General features: G+C 36.8%; 2 protein-coding genes across 6 annotated transcripts in view; one reads left to right on the top strand and one right to left on the bottom strand.

Annotated features, from left to right (window-relative positions):
* Positions 1 to 6452, bottom strand: part of LOC118271351 (homeodomain-interacting protein kinase 2) — a 104177-nt gene extending 97725 nt beyond the window's left edge. The window contains exon 1 of the mRNA XM_050695721.1: positions 5962 to 6452. The gene's annotated coding sequence lies outside the window, so the exon portion shown is untranslated. The remainder of the gene's footprint in view (positions 1 to 5961) is intronic.
* Positions 6453 to 7210: 758 nt separating this feature from the next.
* On the top strand, positions 7211 to 20666 carry LOC118271196 (uncharacterized). 5 transcript variants are annotated; one of them, XM_050696090.1, is made up of 15 exons: positions 7211 to 7558; positions 12041 to 12231; positions 12768 to 12862; positions 13153 to 13693; positions 13860 to 14010; positions 14353 to 14497; positions 14901 to 15009; positions 15445 to 15527; positions 15711 to 15805; positions 16510 to 16630; positions 17557 to 17783; positions 18106 to 18315; positions 19328 to 19436; positions 19723 to 19852; positions 20296 to 20666. In XM_050696090.1, exons 1-15 carry the CDS (start codon positions 7477 to 7479, stop codon positions 20449 to 20451), a joined length of 2445 nt encoding a protein of 814 aa, XP_050552047.1. In that variant the 5' UTR covers positions 7211 to 7476; the 3' UTR covers positions 20452 to 20666. The 5 variants fall into 5 exon arrangements, with proteins under 5 accessions (XP_050552047.1, XP_035443079.2, XP_035443077.2 ...); XM_035587186.2 differs by having other exon boundaries at positions 12768 to 12949; positions 14356 to 14497; XM_035587184.2 differs by having other exon boundaries at positions 12768 to 12949.
* The last annotated feature ends 11 nt before the right edge of the window (positions 20667 to 20677 follow it).

The raw sequence follows: 20677 nt of genomic DNA, 5'->3' as shown, positions 1-20677 counted from the left end.
TTAGTAGCTGCATATATCTATGATCTCCACGCTAAATCCTCGTTGTGCGGAAGTGAAAATAGCTTTATGGTCGTATCCTATAATCCTATTGTGGTCGGAGAACAATGCGAGAACCGCCGGTGCCGAAACCTAAGTATTTATCGCGGCTCCCATCGACTTTCTAAAGGCAAGCGTGGGTGAAACGGCCGGACATGTTACAAATGGTAAATTGGGCTCTTAAATAGGAATGAAACAAGTCGTTACAACGATTGTACGTATGTCCACGTCCCTGCATTTAGATAATGATCCCATAAGTTGCAAGCAGCAACAATAAACGGAAAGTCGGTGTAGTAGAACAGGTCTTTAATACTGTATTGTGACGTGGCTGAATTATGAGCTTTGGAGTTAAAGCACGCATTAAACCGATCAAACGATGCATTAATAGCATACTAGGTTTTTATACATATTTGATTATACCCGTCTTTAATACAACTTGATAGCCTATTGTTACGTGATGATATGCAGAGAACATGTACACGAACTTAGGTATTTAGAAACATGTTTTTCAAAGTCTGAAGATAAGAAAACAATGTGCCATGATACGAGGTGTTCCCGTTATTTGTAGTGTCTTTGTCTAAGAAGCATCTCATGCAAATCGATTCGTAATTTCTGTTATCAAAGCCATATTAGACAGTGAAATTGCAAATCACAAGTTTTATGACGAGAACGTGACGTTGAAATGACATAAAGGAATAATAAGGGATCATTATCGATTTGAAAAATTGCTCATAAGTGCTTTTATGTGCTTTCACGTTTTTATGTCGACAGAACGTGATTCTTGTCTGAAGGGATTTCACGTAGCAATGTGTGTATCTACACTTAACATGCAATAACATAATTCGTGGTCACGGCAAGAGCATGCAAGTAATAAATAAGAAAAACATGCGTCCTTTTCTATATTTCGATATACTAAAACCTACAGCGAAGATTAGCTACATTGTTGTTGAAAATGGTGTTTTTCAAATTGAAATTAAACTGTCACTCTAGATATAAAATTGAGTTTCATTTATGTAGCAAAATAGATAAGCTGTTATTTAATATACTGTAACTGGTTCATCTTTAATGTCAAGTACAAAATATACGAAAAAAGGGGTTTTTACTTTACGCATTCAGAATAATTATAGGTGTATTTATTATTGTAAGTAACTAATTATAATTATATGTTGCGTACAAACTACGCCCCGTTTTCCTTTCATTATATTTTCCGCGATAAAGTAGGTTCATAACAAACACACTGGCGTATATATTACATATTTACTTCATACTATGTTTGTGTTACATACTATATTAGCAGTTTATCTTGACACGTGCGTAATGGCTATCATAATTTACGCACACTGTACGTACGTATACATCCTGATACAGTAGCGTTTACACCGATCACAAGCACCTAATAAATCATTAATAAAGTATTTATTAACCTGTCCCAATCCCAGTGTTAAATATTCCAAGATCCTGTCACGACTTTAAAGAGTTACCTACTAATTATAATAGGCATGACAAAACAACCTCAAGATGAAAAATCTTCCTACTACGTAGAGGGTTTACCGGGGCTCCGGCTAGAAAAGCAGGAGTAACACTCCTCTCGCAATTAACAACAAACGAGGTTTTGAAAAAATAATAAGAGTATACTTTGAGGATAACTATAACACTACCTAAAGGAAGAAACCAATAAATAAAGTATAGTATGGTACAGGATAAACCCTTAAAAATTCCAAGTAATTACGTCATAATACTCTAATTTTAAATGGAATTTCAATAATTGTAATATTTCTTTAACTTTGTAAACATATTTTTAATTATAAGCAAGCTAGACTTTATGTAAGCAGTTACGTCAATTTGAAAATAAAGAAACACCTGAATATATTTGCTAAGAACTGCCAAATAATTTGTCTTTACGACAAAAAGTTACGCAGTAAATGTTTTCAATTTTGGCAAAAACAATGGGATCGATGTTACACGAAATGATCTGAAAGGTTGCCTTGTTGAGGAACTTAGACCTTCGGAGATACTAAGGAGGTGGTGCCATTAGCTTTAATCAGATAAAGAGTGTAACAGGAGGTATTTTCGTTAATGGTTTGTACTTTACTAAACCTTTTGTTTAGTTCTTGATTGCCAATAGAAAACTGTTGAAGGCAAATCCTGTGCTAACGTTACCAGTGTCGCCCAACGCGTAAACGTGTTAAAGAAATGAAAGCACAGTTATTCAGTTTTCATTAAACAAGTTCTACGTTTTCATCGCCATTTTTCAGTAGCCTGTTTACTTGGAATTGCGTAATGCATATGTGTTTACATCAAGTCTTATGAGCTGCCACGTAACTAAAGCATGGAATATGATCTATTGAAATGATATGATAAGCAGCCATTCTACCGGGCATCCATATCCTGACACCAGTTCATCACAATCGTATTATATTGACGATTAGTTAGTTCTTTATGTAATAGGCTTCGTTCTAAGGATTATGGTTTCTTTTCGACATCATACGCAGGTAGAAAGTAGGTCTATCCTAAGGATTATGATAGGTAATTTCATTAAGTTTTTGGACGAAAACTGTGATATTTGAAGAGATATTCTGAATACCTACTTATTTATTTTATACGCAAAAGTTTTAGTATTTTTTAATAATACGGTAAGTCAAGGTTTCAGTATAATTCGTTCGTCACGTTCGCACTTCGCACGACGTGGTCAAAATTTCAAGACCAAAAACTGGATATTGTGAAATAAAATAAAATAAAATATGGTACGGTCTGTTGCCATTCTATCGGAAAATAAGACTTTTATTGATTTGTATAAAGAAACATGATTGCAAAAAATGGAGAATAATTTAGTACGTCTATTTTATTTTACGACAAAAACTAAATGAGATTAGATTATCATATAGATTTGGTAGGTACTGGATCGCAACGGATTTATATTTTATTTAATATACTGTACCAGTTTCCAGCTTACAATTTAAGTAGACAACTACCTATCTTTATCACGGTTTTTCTGTATTGGATATTCTCGCTAATGGCACCATAGGTTTTGGGCTTGGTTGATTAATTCTCACTAACCAATCAGAGCGCCGAACACACTCTCGTTTTGTTTTCTTTCAACGTAAAGCAAACTCGTACTAAGAGAACACTGGATTGAGAGACTGAGTTTGTTATTGGGACTATTAAGTATCACAGGAAAAATTGATAATTGGATATATTGCGTAGGTAAGGTACCAAATGCCTATAATGGCAGCTGAGGAAAACCCAACATGATCAGTGATCATCAATCAACATAGAGTTGTTAACAACACAGAATACAAAAGGAAAGTAGGTACCTATCTATAGATTTATTCGTCGTCAATATCGTCACGCAAAGGGGTAGGAAGAGGTGCACATTATGGCACGTAATGCCACAGTACAATGTACACCCACTTTTCACCATTTGAATTAAAGTCCCATGTAATAGGGGGTGGAGCCTATTGCCATTTACTGGGCACAATTCCAGACTCCGTGGTACTACTGAGTTTAATAGATTTAAGATTCATATTTCTAAAAGTTATCTATGTTATCTCGACAACAAAACCAAGAGTCAACGATAATTTTCAATGGAGACGTATCTATAATCTTATCTTCATGAGATCATATCGTATCTTTAGAAACATTGTCATCCCGAATTTCATTTTAAAACTGTTTCATTTTTTTTTCACTTTTACAATTATTTTGCGTTACGGATCTCTTATAAGGGGGAATTATCGCTGTACGAGGACAATTTCGTACTCGTATTTTTGAGTTTTTGCTGTGAAAATAAAAACTAGCAAATAGGTAAGTAACTAGAAACTTTGGCTTGCGGATAAGGCGGTAAAAGACTTCAAGATCGACAGTCGTGGTAAGGAAAATCGGACGACAGTCTACAGTGTAAAAATACCCTTCCTACAGTCGGGTAAAAACGTATGCATTATCCTCAACGTTTCTTCCAGTTTTTTTTCTCATAATTTTCCTAGTTCGCAGATTTTATACCTGCTACAATGTACTAGAATAAAAATGATCTAGTATTCATCCTCAACAGTGCGTGCGTGTGCGCAACAAACAATGACTGGTTGCCGTTATGCGTTTCGGTTTTCTGCCGACAATAGACGAGTACGTAACGGTGCCTGCGACATTTCACGATACCCAAGTCGAGTCGACGGATTTAAGCGGTGTGACCTTTGCGTCTAACAATACTTCTCTTATATGTAACCACTGAAAATGTAGACAGAAACCATTTACGTCTTGCAGACAGAAAAATAAACGGACATTTTTTTTGTCCTAGCATGACTCATTTTAGGGAGTTGGGAAATCCCTTTCAAAAAAACCCCAGGTAAAAAAATGGCTGCAAAGAAGGGATAAAGTTTAACAGTTATAAAACTGTTGTACAGTTAGTTACGTGTTTTATTACGCAATGTGTTCTTTTTTTATAAAAAATAACGGTTTTCTTTTTTAAACGCTTTTTTTTACCAAAAATATTGTGGTTTACATAAATTTTAAAGTTTGAAATATAAAAGTAAAAGAAAATTGTAATCTGCTAATGATTTGGTCCAAGTAACATTTAAGAATACTCATTATACTGGTACAATACATTGTGATAACAGTAATGAATTAGTGATAGCTTTAGAGGTCAACTAAAGGTTAAAATATACACAAAAACATATATCTATGAACATGTTTTTGAACAGATGGACTTTACCTAACCTATTGTGTTTCTGTATTTTTTGTAAAATTGCAATTTTGCTTATTTAATTACTTAATTAATGAAATATTCAACAGACACTTATTTTACCTACCTACTTATACATGTTTATAGTGAAGAATGCACCTTTTTTACAATATAAAGGTAAAATACCACACTACATAGTTATATTATTACTTTATAATAAAAAGTTACTAGGTAAAACCAGTGTCTTGATTAAAAGGAAACAGGAATGGCAAAAAATCAGAAATAGTATTTCAAAGAGGTTGAATTGAAGATTTTATCTTAGTAACATTTTTATTGTATTTTATCTATTCTTGAACACTTTATCAAGGTGTGATCACTATCATAGTAATTTGAGATATAATCATTTAAGAAATTATGTTTTTGTTATCTCTGCTTTTATCTCTATATGAAATTGAGGGACAAAGAAAACTCATCAATTATTTTAATGATACTAGGTAAATTAGCTTATTATCTAAAATTTTATAAACAGAATTCAGTAGTATCATTAAAGGAACTGCTAGGGGAAGTTTTTAATCTTTTTTTTTTTTTTTGTTTTTTTGGTATTTTTGACATACCACACATAATTAATGCCATCTATAAGACATTAGAATATTGAATATGTTGTTCTGATAAGACCATAATGTAAAATAAAACCATTTTTTAAGGTTTGTGAACAAAAATTGGTGATAAAAATGAGGACCAAAATACCAAACACAGTTGCACAACAAAAATTAAAACAGAAACATCAAATAGTGCCATCAATATGTTACAAAATACACACAACCATCAAAACATATGGTCATAGACTATTTCATCACAGCAGTTTCAAAAACATATTACATTTTATTATATTGCCTAGTCGGCAGCAGCCGCCTTAGGGGCGGAGTTTGTGTACAAACGGAGATTGTCTGTATTTTGTATCACAAACGACAACCTGTGAACATACACACAAACTGTTATGACCTGATAACTCCATGATAACACGGGCTACGACACGTGACTCCACGCGAAAGTATTCCAATAAGACGTATAAAAATGGAAACAGATTATTTTTAGTCGTGTCATATGTTTACCTCGTACCGACAAACCTCGAGTTTCACGGCACGAAAATCAACACCACGCTAATAATAAACTTGCGTCGAAGCCAGCCCGCATACTTGTATCAGCTTTATCAGTACACAAACGAGAAAATAAAAAGGTTAATAGAAACTCACACGTTGCTAGCAATCGTTTCGTGGGTATCGCTCGTATAGAAAGCAATCAACCGACACCGCTCATCGGCGGGGACCAGTACTTTTCCACTCCGTTGTTCTACACAAGTACCACTAAAACTTAGCAAGAGCCTTCCTCACCTCTCTAAGACAATTTTGTGACAGTACGATCCCACTATCATGCTGAAAGAAGCACACGAAAGCGGACAAAGGGTCCTTCAAAACACAGCCATTTTGAAACCGTTCATACGAAATGTTACGTGTACCGATGCGTACAATGTTTTGGGGATCAGAAAAGAAAACTTTTTTATCCGTTCGCACTCATTTTTGTTTTTTACGCACAATAAAAACTAACACTTAACATTTCACACACTTTTAAGTACGATTTCACTTCATACTTTCGCACACACCCGTTTACGTCGCACCAAGTCCCTGACGGACGAAAGCGACGGACTCGCACGAATCAAGCTGCGGATTGCGTGCCACGGTTAATATTAAAGTTGCCAGACTAATGAAAGAAAATGCTACTAAAACTACTGTCATTCGTAATAAGCAGTAAAATTGTTTCATAATATTGTTATCAAAAGTAATATAGATATAAAATAAAATATATTTTGCTTTTATTTTATTTTGTTTCGTACGCTCTTAGGTTTAGCATGCATATTTAGATAGGAGAAATCTGTCAACTCTCTTTAAACATGCAGATATCTTTTAATGCAATGGTAGTGGATTTTTACATAAACTCGTCATTCAAAGGAACAATTTTTAAACACGCAGTGTGATTGTATGAGTTAATGCATCAATATGCCATTTACAACCAAGGGTATAGAACCACTCCTATCCAATCTGTCCAAAGCCTGTACCATAAAGTATAAATCGTTTTTATACTTAACATTTCGAATTTTAAATTGAATTATGTATTTTTTAATTATAACGTTTGGATTTTGTTTATTTCTACTAAAGGGTAGGAATATTTATTTCTGAGCAACACTTTACCATAGACATGGCTGGAAGGTTTTTTAATCGGCATTTTATTATCGTCATGCTAAAAAATACTAAAAGTATTAAATTTAATTTTTATCGACATTTTTTATACAACTATCTTCGTAAATAAATATTTTACTTGTAAATCTTGAAAATTAACGATATTATTTTGTTTTATTAGTGCAAGCTGGCAACGGGCATAACAAAAACTTAGTCTATATATAGTCTATGGTAGCTGCGCGCGTTATTCAATTTAGTTGCTAAGCAACGCCGTAATAATTCTAAAAGCACAGTTGTATTTGGTATTTGGCCGATTATCGTGTTGGGTTCATGTCCTGATGAATTATAAATAATTTCCGGTCGTACGCGAGGAAGCACTCGATCGAATCCACCTTTGTTAAAAATGTTTAATAAGTAAAAAATGATAACATTAACGTTACATTTGTTTCGGACATTTATATTGCAACAGTGGTGTTAAAATAATGCATTTACTTGTTAGTTAATTAGTAAAAAAATAAGTATTTATTCTACAGCATGATTTACATTCAAATTCAGTTTTTGTTATTCAATTACATTGTAGTTGCCTATGCTGAGGATTATGAAAGTGACGATAAACGTAAGTATCTATTTATTTCGATAATTTAATTAATTTTACATTCGATATTTCGATTTTACACTCTCCTCATTTGCAATTTCATATTTTAGGTACATAACGCTTTATAGAAATAACGCTTTATAAAAAGTTGCGTTTGCGTTAATCGGTACACAGTACTTTTTACTTTTTTAGCAGTAAAAAATTTTGTAGAATTAACTTAATTTAAGTTGGTAATAGTCTCCTTCGGATCGTATAATTGTATTTTATTATAACCATGATGTCTAGAATCTGTTTCCAGTTAAATCATGTAACCATTAATAATAACCCATTTTATACCGTCGTAATTATTAACAAGAAATACATAAAAATATTTTTATATTAAACGATTTTAATGTGCATGGTCATCAGGAATAAGAAAGTGTACCAAAAATCAGATTAATCTGTGGTCAGGAAGGGAAAGAAATAGGAACAAACAGGTTTTTTTCGAGGAGCATCATCCAATAACTTCTTCTGCTTTGGACGAGGCGAGGGGATAGTGTCAGACTCTTACTTTTTCAGTAGGAGTGTTTGTTTAAAAAAATACTCCTTCTTTTCGCGCCAGAGCCCCGGTAACCCGCTAGGCATTCCGCAGCTCCGAGTAAACAAACAGGTTAAGCTAAATAAAACCATTTAAAAGTTACTTTATTAAGGTATTGATTCATAATCCTCATCGCCATCATAATAGTCAACTGCTGAACTGAACATAGTTCTTCTAACAAACAAATTACTTCCAGATTGTCTTCTAGTTACACGTACCCGATCAAAAACTGCGTTTTAAGCATGGAATAGACAGTTTCTGTATTCCGTGGTCATAAGCTTGGTTCTTAGGTAAAGGTTTAGATCACAATAAACCTTATAAAATTTCATCTGATTAATAGGGCTATTTAAAGCATATTATATAAGTACATCTTCTATAAAAATTCTTTGACGGCCACATAATATGGTGTATTTGATTTATGACTAAAAAAAGTAAATCTCCCAATGCCATCATGACAGTAATGATATGCTGGCCGCGTCCACCATTTTGCAGATAATTGCGAATGCTGTACATTGGAGAGCTCACGTAGAATGACATAAACAATTATAATAATAATCAATCAAGGCACAGGCAACATCACAGTCAGCCGACCGCGTCCCGCGTTTCCGCTGTCACATGGAATACAAAAGATGCGTGCGCGCACCGCGCCGCGTAACCACCGCCATTACGATGCTATTATATGCCTTTTTGTTAGTTTTTCGTTGGAAACGAATTCTGATTACTGGCAGGATGCGTGCTCTAAAATTCCACAGACCTACATGAATCAATGTGGATGGTGAATGGAATATGGATGAGGACTGACCTTTATGGGCTGGGTCGTAGATGGTCAAATGTTTGCCAAGTTGTCCATTGTTGGAGATACCATGCTGCGGGATTGAATGGTCAAACACCATAGTAGTGGCTACTATGTCTCATGAATGGAGGTTCTTTTGACGTAGGCATTTGTGAAGATTGATCAAATAATATGACACACCCTGCCAACTGACTGTTTCGAGGACACACATAGGCTGTATACTTCATTCTTTTATTTGACGTTAATTTGGTGATTTTATCTTGGCTTTTAAACTTATATAGTTAAAAATAAATTATAATGCACCTGTAAAATATCTTCTACTAGTATCAATCTTAGATATTTCCCTAAAAAACTCATATTTACATCACTAAAACAAACATCCCAAACTATTTCCAATTCTGACCCCATCAGAGCTCCAATAGGGAAAAAGTTAACATTGTAATTTACAAAAGTTGTGAAGTGAAGGCTTGTTCAATATCCGTGTCGTGATCGTGACGTGAGTCGTGACCGCTCAAACAATTCCGGTGCCATTCCGTGCGCTGAACCTTTTCGCGTTTTCCGCCATTGCCCTAATATATCACTCAATTCGGGTTGCCTTTGCAATTCTGTAAGCTCTGCTAGCTACTGCTAAACTGTTATGATGCTACTTTAATGTTTAACGGTTACTTATTTAGGTTAACCGCGTTTTTGTTAAAGGTTTTGTTTTATTATATATAGAAACAGAAGAAATATACTCGTCAAATCACTTTGATTAGGTATAGGTATGATAGTTAGGACTTGGTACCGAATGATCTATGAACATATGTATTTGGGCTCAACATACTTGAATATAGCTACAATATAAGGTGTTCTAAAATTATCTGCCACGGCTTTAATGGGAGGTAGTGTTGTCAGTGTTGTCATTCTGTAGTGTTGTGTTTGAACATTACAATAGTGAAGAAATTTCGTAGAAACCCCGGGCCAGTTAATTCAATTTTAGAACATAAAGAAGTTAAATAAACGTTGACTCAACTCTGCATAAAGTGATTCACAAATACGCATGATGCGATGAAAACACCATCAATATCAAGCGATGGCCTTTTCATGATAAACTCATACCTACGTAGATTTTATTTTGTATGAAAATAACTTACTCATATTCAATTAATCTTTAAATACAACACTACCTCCCATTAAAGCCGTGGCAGATACTGCTTAAGGCTCCTTTTAGTATAAGTTTATGAACTGAATTCACCATAAAATAACAATTAGTTCTCTTTCATACCGAATCTACGTTACTTAACTAGCAAAATCGATACCCAATTGATAGTTTAGTGAAATTAATTACCAAACACAGAAGCTAACGCAGTGTAGTTAAACCTCCATAGCTAAACATAAACTTGTACATAGCTGTATTATATTGAGGAAATGCGTTTCGTATCGTATAAACTTCGGAGCATGGTACTGCATGGCGCTAATCCTGGTGTAGTAGGGTTTACAAGTCATAAGCGACTGGCGGCTAACAAGCGTCGTTTGGTTCAATCAAGTTACAATTTTAAACATGGATTTATAGAATAAACCATTTGTTTTACAAAAAAAAAAAACATCTTTTATTATATTCACGTGATAATGTGAAATCAGGATACAACTTTAAAAAACAAGTGTGCTGGTACAAACATTGCTTTTTTGAGGGGGGAAAGTCGTCCAATGACTTCTACGGCCTTGCGTGACGCAAAATGGAGTGTCAGACTCTTACTGACTAAAGACCACCCCATTCCTTCTCCTGTTTTGAGCCGGAGCCCCGGTAACCAGCTAGGCAGTCCGGTTCGGAAACAATGCTTGGCTGGAAGTCTTAACCTGTTTTAAATAAGAAACTTATGACACTAAGCGACGACTAGTAGATAACCAAAATCGCTATGACCTCAAAACTTGTACCAACACCGTTCCCTGCAAATGAAAGTTACACGGAGGGCGAATAAACTGTAAACATCATTTATTCGGAAGATCACGCGATGTTACTTACAATGTTACAAAACTCAGATAATACGTTTGTTGACGTATTTCACGATAGCTGACTTCGTTTCTGTATTTCTTTAACTAAAACTCTTGATTTATGCTATACAAATGCAGCTTGCATGCTTGTTGCATAGTTCTGTAATCATTAAGGATTTTATGCTCTCTCATCGTGCTTATGCAAATATTTTCCACTATTAAATTCCTTAACAATGAAATTCTCGACTGCTAAAATGACTTTTTCATGTCTTTCTGTGAATATTTTAGAGTTTTACTTGACATGGTATCGTGAAAAGTTTATTAATTTTCGTTTAAAATATCAAGTCATTATTTTAGCAACTTTAACTACTAACCGACATTACAAAATGGTTGCTTGCTACATACAAAATATTTCAATATCCTCTAATGATAGTAATCAGTTTCAAGGCCAAAACATTACAAAAGGAACATTGAAAGATATGACTAAGCGTTATATTCAGCAATTGAAATTATTTTCACAAGAATGTAGTACTACTTTTGTTAATGTAGTAGTTACTTTCATTACAAATCGTTTTCATTAGGTACTTATAAAAATATCTTACTGTAATTGCTACTTGAATTAGGTAAATATTTTAGTGGGGTAGGTAGTTGAAGGAATTTTCCGTTGTAATTCACTGAAATTTGTGATACCTACTCACGTTAATTTCATTAGTTATGCCAATAAATCAATGCTTTACGTTTTTTGCCATTTTGTTTCAACCATTTCTATAAGTAAACCGATTGAAGTTAGAATTTACTTACTACTAATTTCCTCAATTCAATATCTTTAGATTAAAAACGATTTTTGACATTAGTTCTATAGAGTTTCTGTCCAAATGAAATGGTTATTGAAATTGGCAGTTAGTCTATTAAACGTTTTAAACATTAATTTATGCAGGAAAAGACGTTAAATTTGTAAAAAAGCTGCTTATTTTCAGAAGTCGTCATTGGCGGATCCTAGTAACCGCACTAGGATCCGCACTGAGGACTTCATAATTTATTAGTTATGTTAAGAATCTATATTATTTAAGGGTGTCAAGCAAAATTATCTATCAGACTCTCCTTTATTAAATTTCTACAAAAATACACATCCATACAAAATATTGTTCCTTTTCATACACAGTATACATGCTGGTATCCCAAGACCAGCATCAGCACACGCCTCGACTGGAAGACTTCTTCTGGACAGGGTCTGGAGATGGACCACCGCCACCACCAGATCCGCCGCTCCCTGCACCAGTGCAGCCATCGACACCAGTCGTACGGACTACTACAGTCCTTGCTACTGTCTACCTCGATTCTTATCCACCACAAGTAAGTGTATCTTCTTCTTTGTTTTTTTATAAATCTTTCAGAATTTTACAGGCATGTTACCTATATCCTGTACTGTACCGTAGAGGATCCCCTAAAAAAGTCAATCAAAGCCGAATTTACCATATAGATAGGTACAACTGCGTGCGAAAGCCAGTTTCAATTAATTCGTCAAGACTTATTAGTTTTCGTGTCTTTTACGTAAACCTACTTTAAACTTTAAGACTTTAAACCAGTTCTTGAATTTATAATTACAACAACTTCAGCTCTTACTTCAACTTCCTGAAACTTTCAGGAGATAATAGTTTTGTAATTGAGTCATTAATATTCGTTCGGCCCACCCCTTTGCGGTTGGATTTTTGTCTCGTTATGCTAATGTTATACAGACATGCAAGCTCAACATGGTTTTAATGTATTCGTTGTTATGTCTGTATAAAGCCCATGTTTAAAATATTGGGTTTACTCATCTACCCTTTTACGACTGTAAAATTCATCATAGGACCTGTGTCTTGGTGACTTAGTCCTTAGTTTTCTTTCAGGCGGTGACAGACAAATCAACCGGCGAGTGCGTGCTAAATTGTGGCGAGCCCGGCGTACCAGGTAGCTTGGAACCAGAGATCCCCGATGACCGAAGGTACTGGCTCCTCACTGTCATTCAGGGATCCACACCAGATAGCCTGCAATTGAGACTCGCTAGGTTGTACCAGAAAGCCTTCTTGAGGTAACCGATGTTCCCCTTCAAATATCTTCTAGTTTTAACCAAGCTTCACTGGCTCTCATCATCTCATCATTGTTAAACACACCAAGCATCTAGGATACCTAGTCATCATTGTTCATAGAAAAGTATAATAGAAAAGCTTTTTGCTCGATTTAATCTTCAGCTAGATTGTTGACAACTCCAATCCTTACTCTAATACATTCCAGGCAACAAGAGCGTCACCTGGGCATCATCAAATCTCTTGACGCGCCACCTGCTCGAAAGAAACATGATGTCCATTCTTTTGCAGTGAACAAAGACAATAATATTAGTCCAGTAGGCCCACAAGGCACCAACTCACCATTCAAATATCTTGATATTGATGCGTCAATGGTTCCCATAGATTCAATTGTTGGCACGACAATAAACAATGATGAAGATACTAGCACAAAAGTTCTAGATTCTTCCAGAGAATTTGTGTACCCGGCCAATATAGAAATGTTTTCCATTGATTCTAATACATTAACTCTAAATGCTGAGATAAAAGCTACGAGATTGAATGAAGTAGAATCCTGGATACTGGCTACACCAACTGTTTCTATTCGTAAGAGAGAAGTTACTGATAGAGAGCAATTGGAAGAAATAAGAGAAGACTCGATAGATATTCCTCTGGAATCGGAAGCCAATGAGACGATGTTGTTTAAACGTGAGATTTTGAAGCCGGAGCAGCAACCACCAGTACAAGTTCATATACAAAACATTACAGAGGTAAGTAGCTTGTTTCTTCTTAGACTAATCCAATCTAAAATCTCCTTTTCAGATTTTCAAATATTCTTCTTAAAGAATCAAACTGGCTGCAAAACTATACATTGATCTTTGGCTTTGTGATTATATGTATTCATAATGGTTCTACTTCATGATTTCTATTCTCTAGTCTCCAGAAACGGGTAGCATTCAGATAGTGTACGTGGTGCTGGTCGGCGGTAGAGCAGTTCCAGCCGCGGTAGCTGCCAGAGACATGCGACTGGTCCGAGACGCTGAAGTGGCTCGAGAATTGGGAGCCGTTGTCACTACTAAAGCTGAGCGTGAGTATAAAAAGATGGACATATTTGGGATTAATATCTATCGATGACATAAGATTTTACCTGAACTTTTCTCAAGTTTTGGTGGTCATTGATTCTTTGATTAATTGACTATGCTCTGTCTTTCCTAACCCATTGAGTTTCTTGGTTTGAAGAGCTCTTGACTTCTGACTACCTGGATTAATTCCTTTTTAACTTGCGGCAATGGCTTGCGTGTTTTTGAAGTTTCGAAGAAATCTCGAGATTTTAAGAATAGGCCACTAATCCAAATAAATTCATCACATTACATTAAAACTGGTCTACTTTAGAAGATCAAGTCACCAATTATACGTGCATTTACTTTAGCAGCGTACCTAAAAACGGCGGAGGGTTTGGAAGGAGACGCGGGTGGTGGCGTGCACGGTACTGAACTGTGGGCACTGGCTGTGGGGGCTACAGTAGCTGTGCTGTTGCTGCTCGTGTTGTTGGCACTCTTGTGTCTGGCTCACAGGTGACAACTTACTTTGTTCTTCTATTTATTTATTCTTCTTGAATCAGGTACAAAGAATTTATCAATAATCCATAAGTGTCCACTCTTGGACTAATTATGATAAATTCTTAAATCTTGGAGATCGCAGTTTAAAAGAATCAGAGAATGCTGATGTGCCTCTATTGCCTTAATGAGTTCATGTTAGCGCTGTATAATTGATATAGTTTTATTGGCCACTCACTAACTGCCGAACTCAGAGTAAATTAATGGTTACTTAACTCAGTCCTTAGCAATTGTTTTCGGAACACAATCGGTACTAAAGAACAGTTTAAGTAATCATTAAATGATTCTGAGTACGGCAGTAAGCTTAGTAACGACTAATGATCCATTGGAGAGGTGTAATAAATAGATGATAATGTTTCAGAAAAAAGACAATGAAATCAGCAGCTTCTATCCGTGCGTACAGAAATGAGCTACTAAGAGAAGCAGAGAGGAACCAGCTGAAACAAGTGCATGAGGAGAAAGATGGAAGGGTAAGGCATTTGGAAACTATCATGGTAGGAATTTGTTATGGATGCTGACTAAGGACAGAAGGACATACATTTAAGAAGATTTCGGTAGAGGGCGCTCTAGACGGACAGATGGAGACCAAATTGGCTATATTAAAGAAGAGCCAAATTAAAAGCACGTTTAACCGACGAGGATGCATCAAAAGACTGATGACTGTTGATGAAGAAAAGAGAAGCGTAAGATTCTTAGCAATTGGCGGTCCATTGTCTCTGCCTACTCCCATCTCTCCACTCTGTCTCCCACAAGCATAAAGTTATGTATGTATGAATGATTGTGTGAGACTAAGTAGAACCTAAATGAAATCGTATGTTTCATAGTTTCGGATTTTACCGTATTGTTTGATATACTTAATGCTTAGTTTTTTAGAGCCAATTAGTTATCTTTTGATTATCTTTCAGCTGATCAGTGTAGTGTCACCAAGTCGGACGAGACCCAGCAGTACTCTGCTACCGATTTATAGAGCTGCTAGCGCTGCTAGTAGGTAAGCACATATTTGCAATTTATGTTTCTGCAGGAGGAGAACAGAAGTCCCTACTACATATTTATTGATGATCTTGGTCTATTACTTCAATAAGTTTTCTCATGATCATCTTATCAAAAGTAAGTTCTTACTTTAATTTATTTCTGACTCATGCAATTTATTCATTGTTTGTTTATAATGTAGTTCATCGACCTCATCTGGAGTGTCGGAGGTCGCGACAGCATTCCGTCGCCGACAGAAGAAGCCACATGCTCTCAGAATGCCGCAGAAGAAGAGAGGTGAGTCACACAATGTTTTTGTTTTTTTATGGTATAAGCCGGTAAACTAGCAGACGGATCACCTGATGGTAAACTATCGCCGCCGCCCATGTACACCCGAAAACCCAGAGGCGTTACAAGTGCGTTGCCAACCTTTTGGGGTTTAGGAATTTAATGGTTGTTTGGGAATCGGGATAAAAAATATTGATAATAAAAATATTGAAAAATTGGGAAGGGTCTCAGGTGACCTCACTCACACAACGAAACACAACGCAAGCGTTGTTTCACGTCGGTCTTCTGTGAGGTCATCATTCTAGTCGAGCCGGTCCATTCGTGCCGAAGCATAGCTCTCCATATAGTTTGCTTCGTTCTGACATCCGATATGACCACAAACAAGTTAAGGGAACGACCAATAAAGAACAAGCTGAACAAAAACAGAGAGCGAGTAGAAGCGAGCAAAAGAGAGAAAGAGAGAGAGAGTAGAGAACGTCACAACATAATAATATCTTCTTTTAATTATTATGTTACTCACGTACATAGTTGTTTGACGAGGACAATCGCCGCGTTGTGTGTCGCGGAATGCTGCTCATGAATATGAGCCTCTAGCATGGCTTGAAACTAGTCGAGTTCCTCGTCAAACAAATACGTGAGTAAGTCGATAACATAATATTTAATTTAGTATGTCTCACGAAAGTTACAATAAAGTTAATATCTTCTTTTCCCAGTGGGTACAACAGACAGTCTGCTAGAAGCGGCTGGCCTGGACAGTTCCGACAGTGGGCAGCCCTCAGCGCCGCCCACACCCACCTCGTACCTCTCCATGCCTTCCGTCAATGCTTTCCCAAGGTGAGGATATTTTATTCTTGCTGTAAATAAACATTTTCTTTTATTATCTTCTGATGTCTGTGCTAATAAAATACTTTTTACAAAAAAATAAACCGACTTCACTAAAAAAGTTAAAAATAACTTTAATTTCGGAAGTCGGTGTTTCTCGGTATTATTTGTTTGATACTCAGTATCGCAACTAAAAAAGTCGGTTAATATTCTCTATCTCAAAACCTACTTTATTTATTTGTATTGTCACAGTCACTTAATTAACTTTATTGTGATTTCTATGTGAGTAAGAAGTTCCATTGGCCATTTCTGGTCTTCTTCATCAGTTCCACCTCTTCAAAGGTTACTTTTTGACTGCAAATGCTTCAATTCTAGATGAATATACCAAAATCACTATATAGTTCCCTATAATATTTGAGGAGTTCCCTCGATTTCTCTAAGATCCCATCATCAGATCCTAACTTGGTGACAATGGGACCACCTCAGAACTATCTACTTTCGAACAAAAAAGAATTTTGAAAATCCGTCGACAATTGACGGAGTATTCGATGAACAAACATACAAAAAAAAAAAAAAATCATACAAACAGCCGAACATAGTACCTCCTCCTTTTTGTGAAGTCGGTAAAAATGACATGTGTAGATAAACTAACTTGTGAATGTCGTGGTGGCCCTGAGGTTTAAGATGTTCACTTCTTATGCATGAGGGTGCAGTTTCGGAACCTAAGTGTTTTAAAAAATGGTCTAGTTCTAATAGCTACTGTTTTCGAAAAGAAGAGTAACAACTGCGATTACCCTTAACAGAGAAGTAACCACAGATCTTTTTCTTGATCTTGTATAGATATCCAATAATCTGGTTCTGTCCACACCACCTTTGCGCCCTCACTCCTTAATTTTGAGTTTAATTCATTATCTAACTTCTCTACTTTAACATTTCAGGGGCAACGTAGTAGAACCTCTCTCCCGTATACTAGAACCGGTATCAGTTCGCCACCTAGACATCGATTCTCCAGCGGATTCCCCAAAGAAGAGCAAGGAAGCCAGTAAAGATGTCGTGCCTCGACGACAGATGGCGTCCCAGTTAGTGCGGCTGGGCAGCATCGACAAGGACCCCGGAGTTATCGGACCTCTCGTCTGGGACCTACATTGTCAGAGGATTAAGGATTGTAAGTCATAAGTATTAAATTTGAGACAAATGCGCATGCGCAATATACATGTCATGTATCCAATAGTAACATCTACTTTTCGTGTATTTATCCGTAAATAAAGGAATAGCACAATTCTGTATATCCTGAAATTATTATGTAAACCAAAAACTTAAAAACTCAGCATAGATAAAATTCATCATACCAGATTGTCAAGAACCAAATATGAGAGCTCAGCTCAGCAGTCGCACATTCCAACTACTCGGGCCTTACATTTATTAAAACTTTTAACGAAAAACATACCTAATATGACATAACATTTAAAGCCAATTTTCTTCCAAAGCATCTAAGCCATCAAGTCCAGCTCGATCAGCGACATCAGGTCGCAAGGAGCCAGGAGCCTCCCGCATGAGGCAGAGGTTCAACGAGCTGATGGATGATGCCTTCACACTGTTCGGCAGTGTGGGTTCCAGTCCCAATTCTCAAGACACTTATACCGTTGAGGAACGGGAGCCTAAAGAGAAGGGGACACAGAATGCTGGGGTCGCTACAGGTATGTATTGTATGTAGTGCGAGAGGGACGGAGCTATGTAGGTTGTATAGCTCCGTCCCTCTCGCACTGCTCAGTGATCGACCATTCTGACACAATTGTAATAGCAGACTAAGGCCCCAGATCACTACATAGTAATCAGTAGTAGCACGGCGTATGAAAATGTGCCCGGTCTATGGCAATAGACTCAACATCTATTACATGGGACTTACAACATAAATTGTGAGAAGATGTACATTGTAATGTTCGGGGATAAAAGACGTGACGATATATAGATATAGACGATATATAGATATATACTACATAGTAGGTATAAAACAAAGTCGCTTTCTCTGTCCCTATGTCCATTTGTATGCTTAAATCTTTAAAACTTCGCAACGGATTTTGATGCGGTTTTTTAAATAGATAGAAGTGTTTCAAAAGGAAATTTTGTATGTATAATACTTTCATAATATATCACCATTGCACCCTATGCGAAGCTGGGGCGGGTCGCTAGTACTTCATAAGTTGGTACTCTATCATCAGAACGACGTAACAGCTTTTTGCTGAACTATTAGTTCCTCCAGAACTATTCTTTCCTAGTATTAGTCTCCTCTACATAAGAAACGTTTACCATTATTTCCACGCTTGTTATGCGGATTGGAGATCACAGTTTCATCATTATCATCATCAGCCTGTTCTCGTCCACTGCTGGACATAGGCCTCTCCAATGGCACGCCACTAAACTCGATCTTCAGCTCTACGCAATACGCATCCAACCACTACCAGCCACCTTGAGGCTATCGCCACTCCACCTAGCTGAAAGTCGCCCTACACTATGCTTGCCTAGATGCAGTCTCCTCTTTAGACACGATTCACACTTTAAGTTCAGATTTATCTGGGAGTTGCTCTTTTTCTGTTAAAGATGCCGCGAGATGGGTATAGACAACATTTAATGTGTTCTACTATGCTGTCACTGCACGCCTCATAAGAAAATACTATCACTAAAAGTATCATGGAACATGTTTATATTTAGTTCCAGATCCAAGCGAGCAGTTGGCTCAAGCTCGCAACGACAACGTTCGACTCCCGGGCTCGCCATACACCGCTATGGACACCGTGAGGGGGCGATCAGCAGGACCTGGGTAAGAATGTCACATCATCATCAGCTCGTCCACTGTTGGAACCTTGGGGTTAGGTCTAAGTGCTGTTCGACGAGGTAATTTGACTAGTCATTTGTTGCCCGACTATGTTTATAAGCTCCTGGTGTGGCTTGAAACTAGTCTAGTCAAGCTACTGTGTCAAGCAGTTGCGTCAGTAGTGAACCTTATAAGCGTACAACAAAAAAATAGTTTTTAGGGTACCTATTTTGATCGGTTAAAGTCTGTATAAAATGAAACTGTCATTTTACATATCTATTTACATGTACAGGCGAGCCGGTCCCAGTACATCGACGCCAGTGCAGACGGAGGGCGGCCGGCCTCGCACGTCGTTCACTCGGACCGCGGCGGAGAGACGCGTGCCCCCACCCACCAGGGCCTGGGGACAAACTCCCCCACAGGTACCTAAACTAAGTAGGATCTAGTAGAAGATAAAACGTTTACTTTCTACGGAAACAAAAAAAAATCAGTACCTATGTACAGTAAAATTGGATGGTTTGTGCGAGTACCAAATAGGCCAAATTCAGCTTGTTGCCTGAGTAAAAAAAAATATTCGGTATTTTAGTTCTTGATATAGGAGTCTGTACTTGTGCAATAAAGTTACTTACGCCCTATTATAACGTAGTCCTAATGCTAGTGTCGATATATTAGAGAGATTACATTCAGGCAGACACATTGCTTCTTTAAGGGAGTAAACGGTCATACCTAACTATCATTACATTATTTGTCGACTGGTGATGGGATTTCTAACACACTACTAAAGAGAACAACAGAACTCCCAAATCAAAGCCAACTTCTTACACAGCAATGGGACGCCAACTCGATGATAATTTAACGTTGGTAGTCCCTAGGTGGGCGGCCGGCGGTGAACCCGGCGCTTATAGCGGCCGAGGGCAGGCTCCCGGCCGAGGACCCCGCCATACCGCTCATATCTGCCATCAAGACGGAGATACAACGCATCAAGGAGACCGCCACTAAACCTACTACACTGCCAAAATGATGAATTTTTTACTTATTGTAGCATAGTTGTATTTTACGTATCGTGAATTGGGAATAAAATCACGGATATTGAAAAGAAGCTCTAATACTTGTCAAATAGTATCTAATTAGCTAAAGTTATGGTACCTTACTAGGTACCATAACTTTACCTTTAAAACTTTTACCTTTAAATCATACCTATACACTACTGTGTATAGGTATGATTTTGTACACCAGAAAAAAAAAAT

This window comes from Spodoptera frugiperda, chromosome 9 (genome assembly GCF_023101765.2).
Source record: "Spodoptera frugiperda isolate SF20-4 chromosome 9, AGI-APGP_CSIRO_Sfru_2.0, whole genome shotgun sequence".
NCBI classification, from domain to species: Eukaryota; Metazoa; Arthropoda; class Insecta; order Lepidoptera; family Noctuidae; genus Spodoptera; species Spodoptera frugiperda.
This window is presented reverse-complemented; position numbering and strand designations above follow the sequence as displayed.

Coding starts and splice junctions, on each gene's coding strand:
- LOC118271196 (XM_035587184.2), top strand. CDS start 7,477: ATGATTTACATTCAAATTCAGTTTTTGTTATTCAATTACATTGTAGTT. Junction 13,694..13,859: donor ATATACAAAACATTACAGAG/GTAAGTAGCTTG, acceptor TCTATTCTCTAG/TCTCCAGAAACGGGTAGCAT. Junction 19,853..20,295: donor GGGGACAAACTCCCCCACAG/GTACCTAAACTA, acceptor TAACGTTGGTAG/TCCCTAGGTGGGCGGCCGGC.